Raw genomic sequence first — 22,049 nt, 5'->3', positions numbered from 1 at the left:
AACAATTCCATTCCTAGACACATACCCAAGGGAATTGAAATTTGTCCACATTAAAATGCGTACACACAAATATTCATAGCATTATGCATAATAGCCAAATGAGGAAACAACCCAAATGTCCATCAGCTATCTGATAATTGGTTACATGAAATGTGGCGTGTCCATGCCGGGGGAAGGGGGGGGTGGGCCACATGCTACTACGTGGATGAAGGTTCAGAACAGGCCAGTTGATGGAGGCAGTAGATTAACAGTTGCCTGGGACTTGGGGGCTGGGATGGAGTGTGGTTGAGGGGAACTGGGGAGTGACTGCTAGTGGCTACAGGATTTCTTTTAAGCATGATGAAAACGATCTAAAATTGATTGTGGTGCTACTTACACAACTCTGTGAATATACGAAAATCCATTGCATTGTACACTACTTTTAATTGTGTGCTGTGTTATGTGAGTTGTAGCTCAAAGCTGTTATTTTAAAAAACTGGAAAAATATACTCTACCCAGCCAGATTGTGGGTTCAGTATAAAGGCAAAACAGGCATTTTTAGGTAAAGGACTTCATTAGGAAGCCACCAACAGAAGCTTCCAGTAGCAGCCTGAATGCTGAACACTTCAACTTACCTGATTATAAGGATGATAAGGGGAAACATCTTTAAATACAGTGCCCAGGCTTTCAGAAATGTCACTTTAGTAGTCTGGGGTGTACCCAGACATCTGCATTTCTAACAAGTGCCCACATTGTCTCCCAGCAAGTTACTGTGCCGGGTGTGGTTTCCAAGAGCCTTACAAATGCCAACCCTTAACTCTCAGAATGACACACTAAGTATTATGCTCCTACTGTTCTATATTGGAAACATTAAGCATTTGAAACGCCTCTATCAGAGTGTTAGCGGTAGTGTTCTCTCACTCAAAAAAAGAGTGTGAATGATTTGTTTTTGTTTTCTTAAATGCTTTTCTGGATTTTCCAAGTTTTCTACCATACATAACAGGCCACTCTTCTAATTAAAAACAAAGTTCTCAAACTTGCACAAGTTGTTGGGATACACGTGCTGAATCTGACAAAATGACTGCCTGGAGAAACCCTCCCTGACAAGATACCCGGGCTCACGGCGAGTCAGAGTCCCAGCAGAGAGAAGCCAGCCAGTAAGTCGTCACTTTTGAAGCCGGAAGACCTAGCTGTTGGAGATGCCGTATGAGCCATGGTTCCCTTCCTAGTAAAGGTTCTGTTGGCTTCTCGCAGAGGAACTCAGGCTTGTCTGAACTTCCAAATGCTGGCTGGAGTCTGTAGCATGGGGAAAGCGGGCCTCTCGCCTGGGGCTAGTGTCTGCGTGCTGGGGGAGAATGCCTCCTCAGTCGAGTATCATGCTGCCCTTCACCTTGAGAACCTAGTGGTTCCCACCATCTTGGTGTGTCCCCTCCCCAGCCCTTGACTATTCAGTTTCTTGTTGGCAGTCCCCCCTGCAACTGCGGGAGCCACAGAAGATGGAATTTTGTTGTCTACAGTTGCTTCTGGGAGGTAGTATATGTAGGTGAACCATTCGTCTGAATGTGAAAAGCTGTTGGCTTGTTTTAGAATTCATTATCTGCCAAGCAGAATTTTATCTTTAAGGAGGTTGTCTTACTTTGATTTTTTTTTGAATGCCTGAAGGTTTTGGTTTTTCACTCTGGGAGTGAAGTTTGAATTTGAGACTCGCAGGCAAAATTGCCAAAATTATCCCATTGCGTTTTTCTTAGTTGCAGAGTAGAAGATGTGGCACATGAGGCGTTTTTAAAGGGCAATTTGGAGGTTCCGTTCTGAACCACTAAATGGCGTAAGCTGTGCCGAAGCCTCTCCTAGCCCTCAATGTAGGTAGAAATTGCGTTTTTTTTTTTTTTTTTGTACGTCCGGTCAAAAAGTTTAAAGTGTGGACTGTACTGCTACGGGAAGCTGCCTGGACAATCTTCAGTCATATGGCAGATTAGCCGCCTTCTCCGTGCAGATTTTTCTGTCATGGTAATTCCTTACTCACCGAATATTAGAACCCGTGAATATGTACAGATATCTCTGTGCTATAAAGGCATGTGACCTTTGCCATCGAGAAAGCAGCACTGAACTGGTGTTTTGAAAAGTTCAACAAAAGTGACAAACCCTTAGGTAGACTAAGAGAAAAGACTCGAATACAACAATCAGACATGAAAGAGGTGATATTAAAACTGAAGCCACAGAAATGAAAAGGATGATAGGAGACTACGAGGACAATGATATGTCAGCACATTCTAGGATAACCTAGAAATGGATATGTTTCTAGAAACATACAGCTTTCCAAGACTGGATCATGAAGAAATAAAAAATTTGAACAGACCTGTGACTAGTGACGAGATTAAATCGTTATCAGAAACCAGATAAAGTCTAGGGCCAAATGGCTTCACTGGAGAATTCTACCAAACATTCAGAGAAGAATCCTCCCAGTCCCCCGGCAGCCCCTGGGCGATCTTGGGGAGGGGGGAGGGGGAGGATAGGGAGAGGCTGCTGGCCTATTTGGGGGTACGTCTCTCCTTAAGTGCCTGCCCGCTCCCCGAGTAAGAGCACACCTCTGTCACACGCCGCGCACGTCGGGAGGGCGGAGGCCTGGCCAGGGGCATGAACTCCATCTTTCCAGGGCTTCTCTGTCTGAGATGGAGGGAAGGGCTGCCTTGGTCTCCAGGGCCACCTGTGGGTCTGTCCGACTGGTTCCGGGCTGTGCCCTCTGCACCACGCCTTTTCTGGGAGAGCTGGGGTGGTGTGATACCTTCCTGTAGATGCCGTTCTCCCTGCCTCTGTGTTTTGTGCCCACCTCCTGACAGGTGTGGACAAGGGAGGATCATTCTGTTATTTTGGGGTCAGGTGCATAAGCTGGCAAGGAGTGGGGCTCTCCCATCAGAAGCAAACCAGCTGTATAAAAATGTGGAGGTCAGACTCACCTTAATCCACACCTGGACATTTCTAAACTTGTTTCTAGGGGCCAGGTGGTTACCTTTCTCCGTATCTGCTGCTGTGACTTACGTGCCCATGCCCTTGGCCCCCACTGAACCTGCTGCTGCTGCTGCTGCTGCCGCTGGGGCAGAGCCTGACTGGGTAGCACCCATGTGTCAAGGATTGCCTGTTTCCAGGTGTTTCCTGGACAGACCGTTATGGTTTAGGGCTCCGTACATTTCCTGCTGTTTGAAACAGAAAGGCCTGCTAATCCAAGAAGCACAGAATTAAGAAGAACGGACACAGCAGAGGAGTATGGACTCCGAAGAGGCAAGCATGTTGGCTAGGGCCCTTTCAGCTCCGTGGAGGCAAGGGGGCTTGCAGGCCAGGAGACCGGAACTCTCGCTCGAAGATGAAGCATCTCCTGTCCTGCACTCAGAGACGGTTAAACAGCTGGGGGTGAGCGGACCCGGGAGAATAGCAGCCCAGACAGCTGGAGAGCCTCCTGCCCAGGGTACAGTAGTTCTCCACGTGCGGGCTCGGCCCTTCACACCCAGCCTCTTTGGTGGGGGGAAACATGTCATCGTCCTCCCTGTTTGATTTTTATTTCAGTCCTTTTGAGAGCAACATGAAAGAATGGCTGTGTGACTTCTGATATCATAGTGTTTACCTCTGTGTCGGAACCTTTTGGTCTGATCTCCTCCCTCCCTGTGCCTAAAGGTAAGGATAGAGGTGCAGCCAGCCCTGGTGGAAGCAGGCTCACCCCTAGAGCAGTCCCTGTAGGGCCCCTGTGATGAAGTGCGGTCAGCACAAATCAAGGCTTGTGCGTATACGATTTCTCCTTGACCTCCGAGGGAGCTGTGGACCTGTGGGCAGTGCTGGGAGGTTCTGCCGCAGAAAGGAGTCCTCGGACCTGGCTTTGAGCCAGGGCGCTACCCGCTGTGTGGAGTATGGTGTTGGACATGGCCGTTCACTGCTGAGCCCCAGAGCCCGAATGGAGATGGTGATTGTCTACGTCATGTGGCGGTTGTGTGGCTAAATGGGATGAGAGTGTGTAACTGGTGATGCAAGATGGTTGTTATGGGATCAAGCGTCTCCCATTTACAAGTGAAAGATGCGATTTTACGATGACTCTCCCTTGCCCCCATTCCTGGCTCGTCCGCCCTTCCTATTACTTCTTTCCTATCAACCTTTCATCTCCTGTTCCTTAAAAGACATCCTTTGTCCTTTCCCTCTTTGCCTTTTATATCCCCACACTCCACTAAAACGGAAGGAAACCAGCCTTCACATAAATTTGCTGAAAGAAGCGAGTCGGGCAGGGAGTCAGGTTGGCATCTGACTACAAAGGGGTGCATCCAGGCCATGGGGTCGGAGGTGACCTTGACATATCACCACTTCCCATCCCCTCACTCCCGGAGTGTCCCTACCCTACAGCTTGTTCTGGCTCCTTGAAGACCCTAAGCTGTTTGGCTAGGCCTGGCTGCTGCCTTGCCTTTTGGTGACCCGGGACCATGAACAAAATATTTTTCAGTGATTCGTGGAGAAAATTGAGATGCCCTGTGTTCTTTGTGCGACCTGAAAAGATCTTTGATCGGGTCATTGCCATCCGAGAGTCCTCTGAAGTCCCTGGTGCCTGGGGCTGCAGGGGGAAAGGAGGAACGGGAGGTGGGGCTTCTCAAACTTGAACTTCAGGGGGGGCTTGTGAAAATCCATCACTGGGCCCCTTCCCCATGAAGGCTGATTCAGCAGAGCTGGGTGGGCCTGAGGGTCGGCATTGCTGGCAAGCTCCTGACAGTGCTGATCCTGCTGCTGCAGGGACCACACACTTGGTGAAGCAAGGCTCGAGGACAGAGGTTGGCAAATGATAGCCTGCCCACCAAGTCCGGCCTGCCGCCTGCTTTTATAAATACAGTTTTAGTCCTACAGTTACTCCCATCCGTTTGCATATTGTCTGTGGTGGCTTTCGTGCTACAGTGGCGAGATTGAGTGGTGGGGACAGAGACCATATGGCCCACAAAGCCGAAAATATTTACTATTTGGAACAAGTCTGCCAGTTTCTGCTCTAGCAGTTCCTCAGCACCCTGAGCCCACTGGTTCTGATTACGGGCCTGGAACCCCCCATTCCTGCTTCTTTCACTGGCTAAGTGCTCTAGGGTCCTCGCTGTCAGGTTGCCAGCGAAGCTGAGCATGAAGTCATGTTTCCTGGAAAACTCGTAGTCACTGCTGTTCACCTAGATCTTTGCACATCACAAAACACCTTGAGACCCTGCAGCAACCTAGCTGGTGCCGTACCCATCCTGTGGAGGTACACACCGAGGCCCAGAGGAGAAATGGCTTAGCTGTGCTCGCACAGCAAGTTAGTGACAGATTTAAGTCTTCTACCCTCTCTGCCTACCACACTGCCTCTTGTGTATGAGCCCAAATTGGGCGGAACTTGGTGTATTAATCATCGATTACCATGTAACAGTCACCCCCAAAGTTAGCTTCAGAGATCAGTAAACATTTATTATGGCTCACATTTTATTATGGGTCAGGAACTCAAGATCAATGTGGTCAGGCCGTTTGGGCTCAGGTGTTCTCCTGAGGCTCAGTCGGATGTCATCTAAGGCTGCAGTCTTTGATGGCTTGACTGGGCCCGGAGGGCCCGCTTCCAAGGTGACTCACTCACCTGGTGGGCAGGTAGGTGCTGGCTGTTGTTGGCAGGCCTCAGCTCCTCTCCACGGGGGCCTTCCTACAGGGCTGCCTGAGTGTCCTCCTGACATGAGCTCTGACTTCTGTAGAGCACACCCTCCGAGATTGAGACAGCAGGGGACAGCTGATGACTTAGCCCCCCAAGTCACATAGCATCAGGTCTGCCATGTTTTGTTCATCAGAAGGAAGTCACTACATTCAGGAGGAGCCCACACTCAAGGGGTATGTCAAAGAATTGGTGGGTGTATTTTAAAGCCAGCCCAGTATGCAGATTTCCATTCCACTGCCTGCTGGGAATATTGGGGTCCTGAGGTATTGTCTCCAGGCAGGTCTTGTTGGTCATAGACTGAAGTCCTAAGCAAGGGCAGGGTCAAGTCACAAGTTCTTAGCCACACCTAGGTCTCAAGCTTTGATTTGCCCTGGAGCACCCAGGGGTGCCTGAGGAGGGGTCAAGGAGGGCCAAAGGGAGACACCCACTCTGATGGCATATGTGAAAGTAGGAAGAAGACCACGTGCTCTGAAATCCCCCAGGTGATTCAGATATGCTTTCCCTTGTGCTGACCTCCCCACTCCCATTGGAAAACTGCTGTTCTTATCCCATTCTTCCCATTTCCCAGATTGGAAAGAAGAGGCCCAGAGAGGCCAAGTTTCTTGCTGGAGAAAGCAGCAGAGTCTAAGGCCCTTTGGCTGCACTGGTGGATACTCCCTGCAGTCCCTCCTGTAGAGTATTAAACACACTGCATTGAAAACATCACAGGGCGACACCAAGAAGGCCATGAACTGCTGGATTCAATTTGTCCTTCTGAGTCTTTCTACTAATTAATCCTTATCTCATTTGGCTGGCTACCTTTCTTGTCCGATCTGTTTCCAGGCAACGTCTGGTTCTAATCGGTGAGTACCAGACCAAGTTTATTCTTCCATGTCCTGCCACCTCTGTGGAATGTGCTGTCAGGATAGGAACGCATGCAGATGGTAGACTCTGATGTCTCTCCATGGAACGGGCATCTTAGCGCCTTAATCTTTCATAAGCGGGGTTTGGCTGCCCTCTAGTGGATAAATGGAGAAGGTCACATTCTTGCCAAGCAGAGGAGCTACGTTATAATCTGGAAGGGGCGTGCAGCAGTCAGCTTAAGGGTAATGTCGTTCTTTGATGGTGCAGGAAAGGGGTACAGGCTTTTATCCTGTGGTCTCTTCTGGCTCAATGTATTAATAATCTGGTTCATTTGAAACAATGTAGGAACCAAAAATATTAAGTACCTGTGTAGAGGTGCATGTGTGTGTCTTTCTTGGTCAGAGGGTGGTGTGGGTGCTGGTCAACAGAAGGGGCTAGTTTTTTTCCCTGTAAAAGGCCAGATAGTGAATACGTTAGGCTTTGCAGCCAAAGGCCACATATGTGGTACTCTGCCATTGTAGCCTGAAAACAGCCGTAGGTAACCTGTAGGTTAATGAGCATGGCTGCGTTCAAGGGCTGCATCTACAGGCGGTGGGCTGCATGCGGCCACAGGCCATAGTTCTCAATGCCCTGGTGAAGAAGAGTGAGCTGAATTGTGTTTGTCCCACGCTAGATGGTAAATTCCTCAGGGGCAGCGATTGCGTGCCTTGCCCACCTTTGGACCCTCCACCCAGCACTGGGTCTGGCATGTAATAGGTGCTCAGAGCACATTTGCTGACCCAAGCTGGCTCTTCTGTCAACCTCTGTAATGTAGCAGCTTTCTTCCAGGATTCCTTGGAATTCATTGAGTTAAAAGCATACTCTCTGAATCAGGGGTTTAAACATCAGAGCAAATAGGATTCGCTGCCATCTCTCTTTTCTTTCTACTTGTCCCTCTTTAAGATGAACCAAGGTGTCACATGTGAGACTAATAGATAAAAATGCCTGGTCATGATCAGCTCCGTGCCAGCCTCAAGATGGCACTCCCCGGGGGCCCCACATTAGCGGGCAGCTGCTGGGAAACTGGTTTTGCAGAAGCAGGGATGGGTTTGCATCAAGGCATCTGCTCATTTTACCAGAACCTATTTCTGCCCAGAGACCTGGACTCGGGAGGGGGTTGGCTGGTGAGCTTCTGGGTAACGCTACCTCCCTAACAGCAAGAGCGCAGCCAGGGAGCCAGCTTCTCTGTCTCCAACACCAGCCTTTTCAGCCCTGCAGGTGGCTCTTCCTCCTGGGCAGGTTTGTGGTCAGCCAAACCACTGTTTCTGCCGTTATTAATCACAATCATAGCGTCCTTGATAGAGCAGATTGTCTCATCATGTAGAAAACACATATCATCCCCCTACTACAGATGAAGAAACCGAGACACCAATCAGTTCAGTGATTTGGGCATGATACGGAATAGTATTGTACAGCAAAATCGTTAAAAGTTTGGACTGTTATTTAACACACCCTGCCTCAGTGTCCCCATAAAATGGTAGAATGGTCATGATGGAAGTTATGTTAGTTATCGTGTGGGTTAAATGAGGTAAGGCATGAGAAGCCTTCCTTACTCTGTAGTAGATATTAGGCTACTGCTGTTACCTGGAGCCTGGGCATAGAGTAGCTGCTCAATAAATATTCGGTATTAAATTAATTTGCCCAGTCACACAGCTGGTAAGAATTCAAAGCCTGAATCTTTCTACCAGGCCAGATGGCCATGGCATCATACTGTTCAACCAAGCAGGAGCAGAGGACACAGTAATGGTGGCGTTGAAGGTGCCCACACCAGACAGGGAGGACAGAGCTTGAGTCCACTCAGCCTGTCACCTTGTTGGTATTAGTGCTTACAGGAGAGCCCTCAAGTTCAAGCCGTACATCCAGGGAGCTGGAGGTAGAAAGGGCTCCTTGGCTCCATGTTAAGTGTAAAGATGCTGAATTACAGAGAAAAGGCTGCTTTTTACCTAAGAAAGGAAGAGGGGAGGCACCCCTGAGTCTTTGTAAACCTGCTAATAATACTAGCATAGTAGTAATAACGGACACAGCATCTAGCTGGTACCAAGCCACTGTTGTGCATATGTTACTTAAACGTTTTGTCTTCTCACACTCTGCAAGGTATGTTTCTGTATCCCCATTTTACAGATTAGAAAACTGAGGCTCTGGTTAGCGATGTGAAAATGTTGGGGTTTGGAGCAAACGGTCAAGAAAGAATTCTTGAGTCTTCAGTGCAAAAAGGGTGGTTTTATTAAAGCACAGGGTCAGGACACATGGGCAGAAAGAGCAGCAATGGGGTCGCGAGAAGTGGCCCATTATATACTTTCAAGTTGGGAGGGGGTCAGGGATAGCCTAAGTCTCTAAGGAATTTGGAAGCAAGGTTTCTAGGACCAGGACCTTGCTGTTGTTAGGAAAAGGTCATTTACTACTGCCTAGTCAAACCTTAGTCATGAGACCCTTCAGATGTATATCAGTGGGTCATATGCTTGGGGGATGATTGCTAACATGTATCTTGATGTATCTTGGGGTGGGGGGGAGAGGTGGAGATGAAGTTTCCCAAAGGAATTTTTACATGTTAAAGAATACTTATAGGATCCTAGAAGTCAGGCTAATGTTAAGCTAAGATTGCCTTTTGCCTTTAGCGAAGTATCAACATTGACGCAGTTGAGCTCGTAAAGGAAGGTCACTCTGCCTGTCTCAAGGACTTATCAGTGGACTATAAGTTATAAGGAAATTTAATTATTTTTCTTTTGCCTTGGTTTTCCACGTCGGTTAGTAGTCTGCCCAAGGGCAGGGGGTGGAAGTCAGGCAGGCTGACTCCAGAGTACATGATTTCCTCACTGAGCATACTGTGCCTCTCAGTCTGAATTACCATGAGTGGTAGCGTCATTCCGACAGTGGGGAAGGAGAATGAAGAAATGGGAGAATAAAGAAATCAAGACCTTACAGTACAAATTAAAACATCACCAGACTGGAAGTCCCAACTGAATGCTGGTTCCGCTTTGACCACTAACTAGCTCTGTGATCATAAGCTCGTTGCTTCTGAGCATCTCCTAAACTTCTCTTCCAGCACTAACATTCTTTTGGCCCTCAGAGCACCAGGGAATGAGCCTTGACTTTGAGAAAGGGTGCTGTCTGGAGACTGCTATCCAAGTGCGGGGCCCTGGGTCAGCCTGCTCTGGAACTGGACCTCCCGCTGATATTCCTGTGTTAGGACAGACCCTCTGGGAGACACAGTGCCAGGCTAGCTGGGGCATCTGTCTCAGTTTTAACATTCCCTCTACCTAGCACATTTTGCCTGGCTAACTCCCATTCACTGATCAAATGTCAGATTTCCTCTGACCGTCCCGGCTTGGTTGGGTCCTTAGGCTTTGACGTTGTCATATCAGCCTACTTCCTTTTATGGGACTCACACAGTTTATAGTTAAATACCCACCGATGCACCTACTCTGAGGGCAGCGGGTAGATCTACAGTAGCTGATTTCCAGGGCCGCTTCATTGCAAGGAATTAAATACGGTAAATGAAAGTGCAGCGAGGTGTAGCAGAGGTGGGCTGAGCTCACACCTGGAACAAGGCAGCTCCCCAGGGCAAAGCCAGCTGGGCACATCCGGTACCTTGCTCCCTGGGTAGCCTCGTTAATCATCAAAAGTCACCTATCTGTCTTCAAGGCTGAATACAGATGCACTGATGATGCTTGTACCAATCACGACTAAACACAGAAATAAATCAGCCAACCTATGTGCTAGAGCAATGTAGCATTTCCTGCCGCCCCCCCCCCCGCCCCACCCAGTGGTGCCAGAGAAACTCCCGCCTCATCATAGACGCTCGGTGGATATTTGAATAAATGAGAGCCTTTAGCATTGCCATCAGGTAATTCCTCTGAGCTGTCCCAAAGTTCACAGGCTTCATAGACTTGACTTCCCAGGAGAAGCCTCATAGACAAACTTATTTAGTCTTTCAGTGTGATTTTTAAAAAGTCTAAGGCATCTGTTTTCTTAGTCTGCAGGGTATTCGAATAAAGGTATGTGTGGGCATGTACACACAAAGGGCGGAGGAGGGCTGTTGGAATCAGCTCACTGAGAGCCTCAAGAGGTGATCATTGATGATTTCAATTAAAAAAAAACAACAACACAGATATCTGGTACCATTCAGAGTTGAGGCAAGCAATCCCATGCCAAAGCACAAGGCAATAATTGAAATATTCAGTGTTCTTAATGACCCTGGCTCATCAAAAGGTTTAGCTGTGTTAGGAATACTCTACTTAATTGTAAAAGGGAGATACAAAAAATACACTCAACTGAGCTCATTACCCTGTCATTTATGGGGGAGGTTGGAGAAGAAACCTTAGTTCACCAAAAAATGAAAATCTTTAGCTTGACAAAGGGTATCCATCCACTGTCAACAACAGACCTCATACAAATGTAAACATCAAAATGAACAATAAAGTAGAATAAGAAGGATGGTCACTGACATGTTGTGGAAGATGGTTCTGGAGATTCTAGTTAATGCAACATAAGAAAAACAAGTCCTGTAAATATTGGAAAGCATCAAAACTGTTATTGTAGATGGCTTAGCCAGAAAATTTTAGGGAATCAATTGAGGTCAGTACTGAAGGGCTTAGAACAAACCTTCTCACTCCCATACCTCCTTACTCCAGGTCTCCCTCCCCAGAGACTACCACTTAGGACACCTCTGGCTTTACTCATATCCGTAGTTACAAATACTGTGAGCAGTGCCATCTTCTGACTCAATTTTACATGTTAACTAGTAACTTTCTGTTACCATCTGTCTTAACTTGGGCTGCCATAACAATAGTCCATAGACTAGGTAGCTTCCACTCACAGTTCTGGATACTGCAAGTCCACGATCAAGGTGCTGGTAGGGTTGGTGTCTGGTAAGACCTTCCTCCTTGAGTTATAGACGGCTCCTTCTTCCTGAGTCCTTACATGACTTTTCTTCAGTGCATGTGCAGGGGCGGGGTGGGGTCGGGGTGCTTTCTGGTACATTTTCTTGTAAGCATTGATCCCATCCCTGCCCTTATGACCTCACCTAAACCTAAGTACCTCTTAATGGCCCCATCTCCAAATACCATCACATTGGGGTTCAGGGCTTCAACATACAAATTTTTTTTGCCGGGGAGGGGGACACAATTCAGTCCAGAGCACCACCCCCATTATTTCCCTTCTCCGTGTTATAATTCATTTAAGTCAATGTTTAGTTTTTATTGTTATCTCTATGCAAATATTATTTAGGGTGGAGTGTTGTAGTGAACACCTAACTACAAACAACTGTTGTAGATTCTTTTGGTTTTTACGGAAGTTAGTAACACAATACTGTTGTTTCTATTGCTGTTTCCATTTGCTTAGGTTTGTTTTTTTTGTGGGTTTTTTTTTTTTTGTAGCTAATTTGTCTCACATTTTTCCGATAATAGCCTCTCAGGAAGGTTTCCCACAAGGGCAGTCACATCAGATCATCACAGTCTAATTTTTATCCTGGATGAATTTCTCCTGGAGACCTTGCTTCGCCTTGGAATTCCCTCTGCCTTTGTGTTGGGCTGAATTTTTTGTTTCCTGGATCCCTTATCTTCCTGTTTCTTAGTTTCCTCCCTCATTTTGGTGGAGCCAGTTTCCTAACTGCCTCACCAGGTTAAAAAGAAAGTAAAACGACATAAAGCAGGTGGTGATCACCTTTGCAATGCCTGTCTTCTGAGTCACCGTCCCAGGCTGGCCCGGGGCACCTGTCCTGCTTGATTTCCCTTCCTCCTGGGGATTGCCCTCACCTCCTTCCTGTGTTAACTCTAAGTCTAGACCATGTTTCCTTTTTAGAGTTTGTGCCCTCATTTTGGTGAGTCATAGCCGACATTGCACGTCTGGGGGAAAAATGTATTCTCCTCTTGCTCTTCATTGATAATGTTCCTGGGTAATTTATGGGTTAGGAATCATTGTCCGATTTGAAAGCATTTGCCTGTGTCTTCTAATATCCTATTGCTTTTAGTAAAGTTTAAAAGCTATTCTTTAAAAAAAAAAAAAAGCTATTCTTGTTTCTGATCCTATTCAGGTCTGTAGGTGACCTGTTTGTTCTTTGGTAGTTTAAAAAATCCTTTCTTTGTACCTGATATCCTGAAATTTCATGATGTACCTTTTCCATTTGTGTCTATTTTCATCCATTGTGCTGGCTTCTCAGGGGAGCCCTTTTGTGTAGAAACTCATGTCCTTAAATTTTGAGGTTTCTTGAGTTATTTTGTGGTTGATTTCTTTCCCTCTTTTGTCTTTAGCCTCTATTCCTGGAACGTATCATTCGGATAGTTGACCTCCTTCCTGACCTGTCCTCTAATTGTCCTCTTTTCCTGTTTTTTTTTTTTTCTTCATCTTTTTGTCTTCTTACTATCTTTTCTAGAAGGTTTTCTCAATTTTATCATGTAACACTTTCATGGAGTTTTTAATGTCTGCTATCCTATTTGTCATTTCAAAAACGAATTTTGTTCCTGAAGGACTATTTGTGTCCTTCCAGTAACCTGTTTCTGGTTCACTACTGTAATATCGTTTCTCCCTGAGGACACTGATCTTTTTTTCCTCCCTCTTCAAAGTTACTTTCTTCCAGTTTGTTTTTTGGTCTCAGCTCTCTGCCCCATTATACGGGCTTTTTTGTCATCATAGATCTGGTAACCTTGGTTGTCTGCCTATGTTTTAAAAATACAAAGCTGTTCAGATGCTCTAAGCACATAGATGGGGCTTATCAACTTTGAACTCCATTGTGGATTGACCGGGCCAAGCTGTGTGTTGGTGAATCCCCAAGGTCTTTTCTCTCGTGCGAGTGAAGGCTTCGCTGCCCGTGCCCTAAGAACCCAATGGAAGGGAAAGGTTAGGGATTGAAAGGATGGGGAAGTCTTCACACTGAAGAGTCATTTCAGTCTCTTGTTTCAGCATGATACTCAAACCTTCAACTGTGCCTTTCAATCCCGAGACCACCCCCCCTTTTTTTTTTTTTTTTTTACCTTCTTTAGAGTGGTTCTCAATCAGGGGTGACTTTGCCTCCTGGGAGACACTTGGCAATTTCTGGAGACATTTTTGATTGTCATTAAGAGGGAGATGGGGAACTTGCTGCTAGCATCTAGCAGGTAGAGGCCAGAGATGCTGCCAAAACTCCTGCACAGGGCGGCTCTCAACAACAAAGAGTTGTTGACCCCCTGGGTCAACAGGACTGAGGCTGAGAATTCCCTACCCAGAGAAGAAACGTACAGACCAATCACCGAGGTGGGGCAGTCACCTGGTAGCTTATAAAGTAATCTGGGACACAGCTGCTTTCAAACAGCTCTCCGCAAATCCTCCTCACTTGAGCCATCCCTCCTTCTCTCTCAGTCCCTGTTCCAGTCCCAGAGATGCCTGCGTCTTTTCAGACCTTGCAGCAAGCGTGGCTTGGTTCTTTACTTTCCCCATCCAGCCTCCTCACAGTGGCCAAATCTGTTATCCCTCATCCATATGTGTCCCAGGCTTCTAAAACTGTGTTGCTTTTGTCTCCTTTCCTATTCATCCCATTCTCGTGATAATTTTAGAAGGGTTTGGAGAAGGAGCAAAATTAGACTCGTGTTCAAGTTGACATCTTTATCCAGAAGCCTAAAATACATGCTGAAGCTACCGTGGCTGGCACTAACACCACCGTCTCACAGATGAGAGGAATAGAAGATTCCAGAACCTGACCCAGTATATGGAAAGTCACCAACACGTGATAACAGATCAAAGACTAGCTGCTAGAAAAAAAAAAATTGGCCTTTCCTCACCCCATATATAGAATGCAATTCTAGTTGGATCAACACCCTAAACATATATACAAGCTGTAAGAAAATATAGGAGAATATTTGCATAATCCTGTGTTGAGGAAGACCTTCCTGGGCAGGTGGGAATAGAAGAAGGCTTAAAGGGGGACCAGTTATGTAGACGTTTAAAACTTCCATATGACAAAAGACTCTGTTAAAAAAAAAAAAAAACAGTTAAAAAACAAACCTGGATGGGGAAAATATTGCCCAATATGTAGTTGGTTACCATGCCTCTTCTGTAAAGACCTTTACAAATCAGGAAGAAAGTGATTTTTTAAAACATATCAATAAATAAGGAAGGAGCTCAATAAATGAGGAAGGAACTCGAGGTGGCTAATAAGCATTTGAAAAGGTGCTATATCATCCTCACCACTAATCAGGAAAATGTAAACTGAAAGAAAAAGGGTACTATACATCAGTGGTTCTTAAGGTGTGGTCTCTGGACCAAGAGCATCAGCACCACCTGGGGACTTGTAGACCTAGTGAAAAAACTCGGAGAGTGGACCCAGCCCTCCGTGGTTTAACAAGCCGGGCAGGTGATCCGTGTAGCCATGAGAATGAAAAAACGATGTTCAGTGTCATGCTTGAATCTCCCTGTGCTGAGTGAAAGAAACCAAACACAAGAATACATACTGTAGGATTCTACGTATATGAAGTTCAGAAACAAGCAATAGTAATCTAGACTATTAGGAATCAGGACGATTGTTACCCTTAGATGAGGGAGGGAGTAACTAGAAGTGAGAATGGAGCTTCCAGGCACTGGTCACGTTTCGTTTCTTGGTGTGGATGCTGGTTATTAAGGTTTGTGCAGTTTGTGAAAATTCATTGAGTTGTTCATTGCAGATTTGTACGTTTTTCTCTATGCTTCAATTCGGTGAAGCAGGGCAAGGTAAATGTGAGATCTCTCTCTTTTTAAGATTTTATTTTTAAGTCATCTTTACACCCAACATGGGGCTTGAACTCATGACCTCAAGATCAAGAGTCCCATGCTGTGGGGCACCTGGGTGGCTCAGTCGTTAAGCGTCTGCCTTCGGCTCAGGTCGTGATCCCAGGACCCTGGGATCGAGCCCCACATCGGGCTCCCTGCTCCGCGGGGAAGCCTGCTTCTCCCTCTCCTACTCCCCCTGCTTGTGTTCCGTCTCTCGCTATGTCTCTCTCTGTCAAATAAATAAATAAAATCTTTAAAAAAAAAAAAAAAAAGAGTCTCATGCTGTACCGACTGAGCCAGCCAGGTGCCCCAAGATCTCTTTTTTTAAAATCAGGTTTTAAATTATTTAAAACATGGGAACTCAGGATCGAAGGGAAAAGCATGCTTTAGTACAATTAGTACAAGGCTTGGATGAGTAAGTTGGCAGTACCTCTAACATTTAAAATAGCCTAGAAATTCTGCCTCTCAGAATCCTTCCTGGGATTCAGGTATATATTATAAGAATGTTCCCTGGGCATTTTTATATAAGCATAAAGGAGACAACTTAAATTTCTCTCAATTGGGAACTTGTTACATGAATTATAGAAAACTGGGCAACTGTCAGAATTGGCATAGATCGGTGTGTAGTAGTGCGAAGGAGGTCCCCCACGATATTGTTCATGGAGAGAAGCAAGTCATAAAGCACCATGTACAGCGTGATCCATATTTTCAAGAGAGAAAGAAAAGGATGTACAGGTGGTAGTCACAGATTCAAGGAAAAGAATTTAAGAAAGGTAGATTTAAAGTTTTTATATTGGTTTCTCTTGAGAATTTACAACTGGTGGATGGAGGTTGTTGCTTCTTTGTATATTTTTTATATACTTTCTATATTTCTGTGTTTATTTTTACCTGCATTTATCACTTCGGGAATTTTTTTTAAGTCTTAGCTTTACCATTCAAAAAAGTCTTAGCCTAAAAAAATGCTCATCAGTGAAAAAAACAAACAGTATTTTTGTAGTCTAAGCAGATAAAGATTTAAAGTTTGTCTTAAGCAGATAAAGATCTAGAGTTTGTCTTAAACACACACACACACACCCAGCAGGAGATGACTAACATTTTGTAGAGTGATTTTCATCAGTATTGGTTATAGTGAGAGACAAAAGGCCTGCTACTTATTTCTGTTACCTAGGAAATTCACTTGGGTAGAATTCTTTTCTTGACGGGGGCGTTCTTTTAACTGTGTTTGCTGGTGAGGTCATGGGTCAGGTATTCCTGCTCTTTGAGAGATGGCTCAGTTAACGATATTGTCCCTGTGTGTAAAAGATGACCACTGCTAGCACATTAGACAAAGCGTCTCTAGACAGTGGACCCTGCTTGCTTTAATAATGAAAAACGCATTCAGAGCCAAGAGCTGTTAGGTGAGCCGGTCTAGCTGGACACAAGCTCGTGCTGGAGACTTAAACCCTTGCATTCCCCTGGGGAAACAACCTAACCCTGTTTGCCGTGTTACGTTTCACGGCAGTTATGTTTCCTCCGTGCATCATCAACAAAGGGCCATTCTGACCTTTTCAGTTTGAATCAAGAACCCTGTGATGTTATTTCAGACCCCACCATGCTGGATTACATCTAACTACCAGTCTCACTGATCCAATGAGTATCACATCTATGTGTGTAGATTACCTGTCAGTTACGATGAATTCAGGCCCCAAACCCCATTAGTGTGAGGCTTAGCACTTTCTGGAATTCTGTCTCATTTTGTACATCTTCACTTTTTTTTTTTTTTTGTACATCTTCACTTTTGATAAATTCTGCTGCCACGAATGTAAGCATAAAAGCACATCTCCATTAAGTATTGCTTTGGAATTTATATACAATATCAAACAGACAAAAAGAACAGCAACTTTCAACTCTATAAAGAGGGGAAGCAGCAACATTTAGAGTCTGTTTTGTGCTCCCCAGCACAGCAACCAAACTGTAGCAGAGAGGTGGGCTTCTCGCGGTGAGCCGTGTACAATGTCCCTTGGAAACCTGTCTGAGGGCTTCATGACCTCACAGTAAGTCTTCCTTCTTAAAGAGGGGCCTTCACTCTTGTGCCTGCAGCATCCACTTCTCATCCCCATCTGGAGGGGTCCTGGCCACCTCAGGCTGGGTAGGTTGAAAACTGAGCTCAGGAGCTGTGGTAAAGATCAGCCCTTTCACCTGGTCCTGTTTCATTGTTCAGGTGAGGAAGTGACAGCCCTCGTACGCATCATACATCTTTCCAGAGACTCTGCACGTCTTTCCACTCTATCCTAACCTAAATCTATTCGAGTCCTGGCCCGGCCACTTCGGAAGTGTGTCTGGAATTCCCTCACTTCCCAATATTCGCTGCCACCATCTTGGTCTTGAATACGTCATCTTCTCCCACTGGGACTATTGTGACAGTCTGTGAGCTTGTCTCCTCCCACACACACCCCTCTTCCCCTCCACGTGCCTATTCTCCCCAAGCAGCTGGAGCGGTATTGTAACCAAACTAACGTGCAGTCGCTCCTTGGTGAGACGCAGATGGAAACCACACCAGGTGGAGTTGTCGCACAGTGGATGAGATCACGGAGAATCACTCCCAAAGCCGTGACTCCCTGAGCAAGGGTGAAGGGGTTCCTTTTATTTAGGGTTAGGATGAATATTTAGATTTGTCATTGCATGTAGAGGGGAGCATAAGGCTGTGCATGCACCTTAAAGAAACCTGCCTGAACATACATTGTATGTTATATAAATGAGGCCAGGCTCCTCCTTGGAGCTTGTGTGGAGATTTTTTTTTTTTTTTTTTAAAGATTTTATTATTTTTGTGAGAGAGAGAGCATGCGAGTGAGCATGAGCAGGGGAGAGAGGCAGAGGGAGAAACAGACTCCCTGCTGAGCAGGGAGCCCGATCTGGGACTCGATCCCAGGACCCTGGGATCATGATCTGAGCAGAAGGCAGACGCTTAATGGACTGAAGCCACCCAGGTGCCTGGAGATTTAGTATTATAATGAGGTAAAGGTACCTGTCAGTCATTCCCTGGTTCACTCCATGGTCTCTCTGCAGAGGCGTGAGTGGGGGTTAAGTTCAAACTGATCTGGGGGGTCTGGGCCACCAGAACTCTTTGTCTGGGCAGTCGCTGTTGCTTGAGGGCTAGTTTCAGTTTTCATCACAGGATGTTATACCTGTCAGGTCTTCTGCCTCAGTTAAGAGATAAGCTAGAAAGAAGAGCTTAAGAAAAATATGGGACAAAGGTCAGTGGGTACAAGCAGATGAAGAGTAAAGGTCAGGTCTTGGGGTCTAGCTGGTGACAGTATTAAAAATTTACCCTGGTCCTATCACTCTCTTGCTCAAACCCTGTCACCACCCTTAGGAGAAGGTACAAAATTCTTAGGCCACCTGGGCCCATATAATCTGACTCACCCCCACCTCTCTAACATTTTGCACCAATGTCCTAACTTAGTATACTTTTTTATAGGTTCTAGAAGGGCAGCAAAGCCCCTCCCTGCTCTGGACCTTTGCCCATGCTGTCTTCTTGCTTACCTCTCGCTAGCTCTTACTGGGTCTTAAGGTATTCTTCAGCATGGCCTTCCCTGACACTTCCCATGCTTGCAACAAGGGTATATCTCTCTATTATACACCCATATCATACCCTTCATTTTCCTTCGTAGCATTTTTCACAATTATAATTATTCAGATATTTCCTCCCACTAGACTTTAAGTTATGAACAGCAAGGTCTGTTCAATGTGTGCCCCACCCATCCTTGGGGCCTGATAGCAGGAAGCCTGGCAGAGTTTAGTGCTCTCAAGGGTTAAACAAATAAGTGAAAACAATCTTCCTAGATTTGTGATTAAAATTCCTGTAGTAATTTGTTCCGTATGCCACAAAGAAAGCTAAAACAGAATTATTTGTCCTGAGTCTTATCAGCTAGAGCCTGCCCTGGACTCCTGGGGATATGGTTTGGATACTAACTGTTTCATAACCTAGGAATAAAGTCCTGGTCCCTGGAAGGTGCTGGAATGCGAGATGCATCCTTTGCTCTGGACTTCCTTTGTTCAGGACTAAAGATGCCTACAGTTTGGATCAGTATCTTTTCCCCTGATGAAATCTTCCTCTAGTCAATTGGTGACATTGATTTGGCTTTGGGTTTGGTCTTATTCATCAGCAGTGAAGATTTGGATGGCTCTTGCTGGAATAAATGCACAACTTATGTTAAAATGCTGAATGCCGGTGTCTGCACTGGGCCCCTGCGTGTTCTCCTTTCTGAAGGCTCTCTCAGGCCACGTGTTATTTGCCATCTGCGGGGGGAGGGGGGCAGCGGTGGCAGGTGGGGAATCCTCAGAGGTTCATTCCTTGAGAGCAGATCAGTTCCATGCAGTCTTGTTCCTTGACAAGCATCAGCCTGTGAGTAAATTCCAGCCACAGGTGTGTGTAGAATGTCCCCTTGTAGTATTTTAAAAATCATTATTAGTGCTAACATTTAAAAATCAAGATTGTCATGTACAAACTTGACTTTCTGTGTTTTCTTGAGGGGAAAAAAAATAAAAGGAAGATCTAGCAAAACTGACACACAACCAGGGAGCCTGCCTGGCCCAGTCAGTGGAGCATGCGACTCTTGATCTTGGGGTCATGAGTTCGAGCCCCACATTGGGGGTTAGAATTTACTTAGAAAAAGATTGGCCCACAGCAGTTGCCTGGAGCTGAATAGAGACTGCCCCTTACAATAGACACCGTTTTTCTTGTTTTCTGATCTCTATTCAGCCTACCATGTTCATCTTTTATACCTTCCTGGCATTTGTGGGCACGCGAGTTTGCAACCCCTGTTTTGTATTCATAAGTCACGTGTATGTGTAATATGAACAAATGCTATAAATGACACTCTGTATAATTGTTTTTTTCTCTGTCCCTGCTTCCTTCTTTACTTTCTCCTTGTGTCTCCCTTTTCTTTCAAACTGCCTCTGCCATTTTACAGGTTCTGGGATTGCTGGTGTGGACGCTGATCGCTGGAACTGAGTACTTCCGGGTCCCCGCGTTTGGCTGGGTCATGTTTGTAGCTGTATTTTACTGGGTCCTCACCGTCTTCTTCCTCATCATCTACATAACAATGACCTACACCAGGATTCCCCAGGTGCCCTGGACAACGGTGGTAAGGAAGCCAGGGGTCATCTTCTTGTCCACTGCCCACTAGGTAGGATTGAGCTTAGTCCTTCCTAGTCCTTAGTCCAACAATTCAGGATTGTCTCTCTGCCAGCAAAGCAGGGGACAAAGCCAGGGAGAACCCAACATAGCAGGTGTTTTATACCTGAGTATGGAACTGGGCATGTTGGAAGGTCCAGGAATTTCTTTTAGGCAAAAATAGCAAACCAGTTCTCAGAAGACTGAATGAAGAGAAATTCAGTTCTTCATTAGTTCCTCATAAACACCATCACCTGGAAATAAGTACATCGGGGCACCAGCCTCGGCAGATCTCACTTCCTTTAAACCCCTCCTGGGGCCACGACCTTGGCCCTTTGTGCACAGAGCTCTTTGATGTTGGGATGCACAGTGTGTGCAGACTTAGAATGAAAAATGAAACTGCTGTTAGAATAAATAGGTGTCTTCATATTTGGAAGCAAGTGCGGTCAAGGGTGATTGGATGCTTGTCCTGGCTCCGGGCACCATGGTGGGTGCAGCATAAACTAAGGGGAACACACGGTCTGGGATGAAATAGATAAGAAAATGTACCTGTCTTAGTCGGCTCTGGCGCCATAACAAAATACCATAGACTGGGTAGCTTAAATGACAGAAATTGATTTCTCACACTTCTAGAGGCTGGAAGTCCACAATCAGGTGTCAGTAGAGCTGGTCTCTGGTGAGAGCTCCCTTCCTGACTTGCAGATGTCTGCTATCTTTCTGTGGCTCACATGGATGGGAACAGATGCTATCAAGAGGATCCCAACCTCTTGATCTCATCTAACCCTAATCACCTCTCAAGCGCCTCATCTCCAAATACCATCACGTTGTCAATCAGAGCTTCAGTGTGTGCACTTGGGACACAGACATTCAGTGCATAACATTCTGCCGCTGGCTCCCCCAAATCATGCCCTTCTGACATGCAAAATACATTCATTCCATCTCAACATCCCCAAAAGTCTTAACTCATTCCAACATCGACTGAAGTCTAAGAGCCAAAGTTTCACCCAAATATCATCTAAATCAAGTATGGTGAGATTGGAGGTATAGTTCATCCTGAGGCAGAATTCCTCTCCAGCTGCGAGCCTATGAAACCAGACAAGTTATGTACTTGTAAAATACAGTGGTGGGACAGGCACAGGATAGATGGTCCCATTCCAAAAGGGAGAAATAGGGAGGAGGGATGGGGTGGCGAGTCCAAGGCAAGCCCAAAACTTACAAGGCAAATGCCATGGGATGTTAAGCCTTCAGGATAAGCCTCTTTGGTTCAGTGCTCTGCCCTCCAGGCCCACTGGGGTGGCAGTGTCACCCCTATGCGTCTGCAGGGTGACCTGCCCCTGAGGCACTGGGGTGGGCACATCCAGGCTCACAGAAACCAGAGAGGCAGCCTACCCTTTGAAACTGAGGAGGAACCAGCCTGCCCCCAGGGCCTGATGATCTCTGAATGAGCCTTTGGGTGACTCATTCTTTTTTCTTAAAAATTGGCACGTATCCACAGCCAAATGGCTCTATGGTTCTATCGTATAGATTCCAAGAAGTTCAACAGCACTCCTTTATTTTGTCCCATCTCCACCCCTTTTCATTCAAACTCACAGCGTTTCACCGGTATAATCCCTTACCTGTTCCTGGCTTCTG

General features: G+C 46.0%; 1 protein-coding gene across 2 annotated transcripts in view; it reads left to right on the top strand.

Moving 5' to 3' along the window:
* Nucleotides 1-22,049, top strand: part of CMTM8 (CKLF like MARVEL transmembrane domain containing 8) — a 105,519-nt gene that overhangs the window by 72,231 nt on the left and 11,239 nt on the right. For both annotated transcript variants that reach the window (XR_014146684.1, XM_081825458.1), the window contains exon 2: nt 20,215-20,388. Coding sequence is in view for 1 of the 2 variants with exons in the window: in XM_081825458.1 (XP_081681584.1) it covers nt 20,215-20,388 (174 nt within the window). In the remaining variant the exon portion in view is untranslated. The remainder of the gene's footprint in view (nt 1-20,214; nt 20,389-22,049) is intronic.

This window comes from Leptonychotes weddellii, chromosome 1, assembly GCF_054177405.1.
Source record: "Leptonychotes weddellii isolate Sample4059 chromosome 1, ASM5417740v2, whole genome shotgun sequence".
Taxonomy (NCBI): Eukaryota; Metazoa; Chordata; class Mammalia; order Carnivora; family Phocidae; genus Leptonychotes; species Leptonychotes weddellii.
Note: the sequence above shows the minus strand (reverse complement) of the source record. Positions and strands in the feature narration are given on the sequence as shown.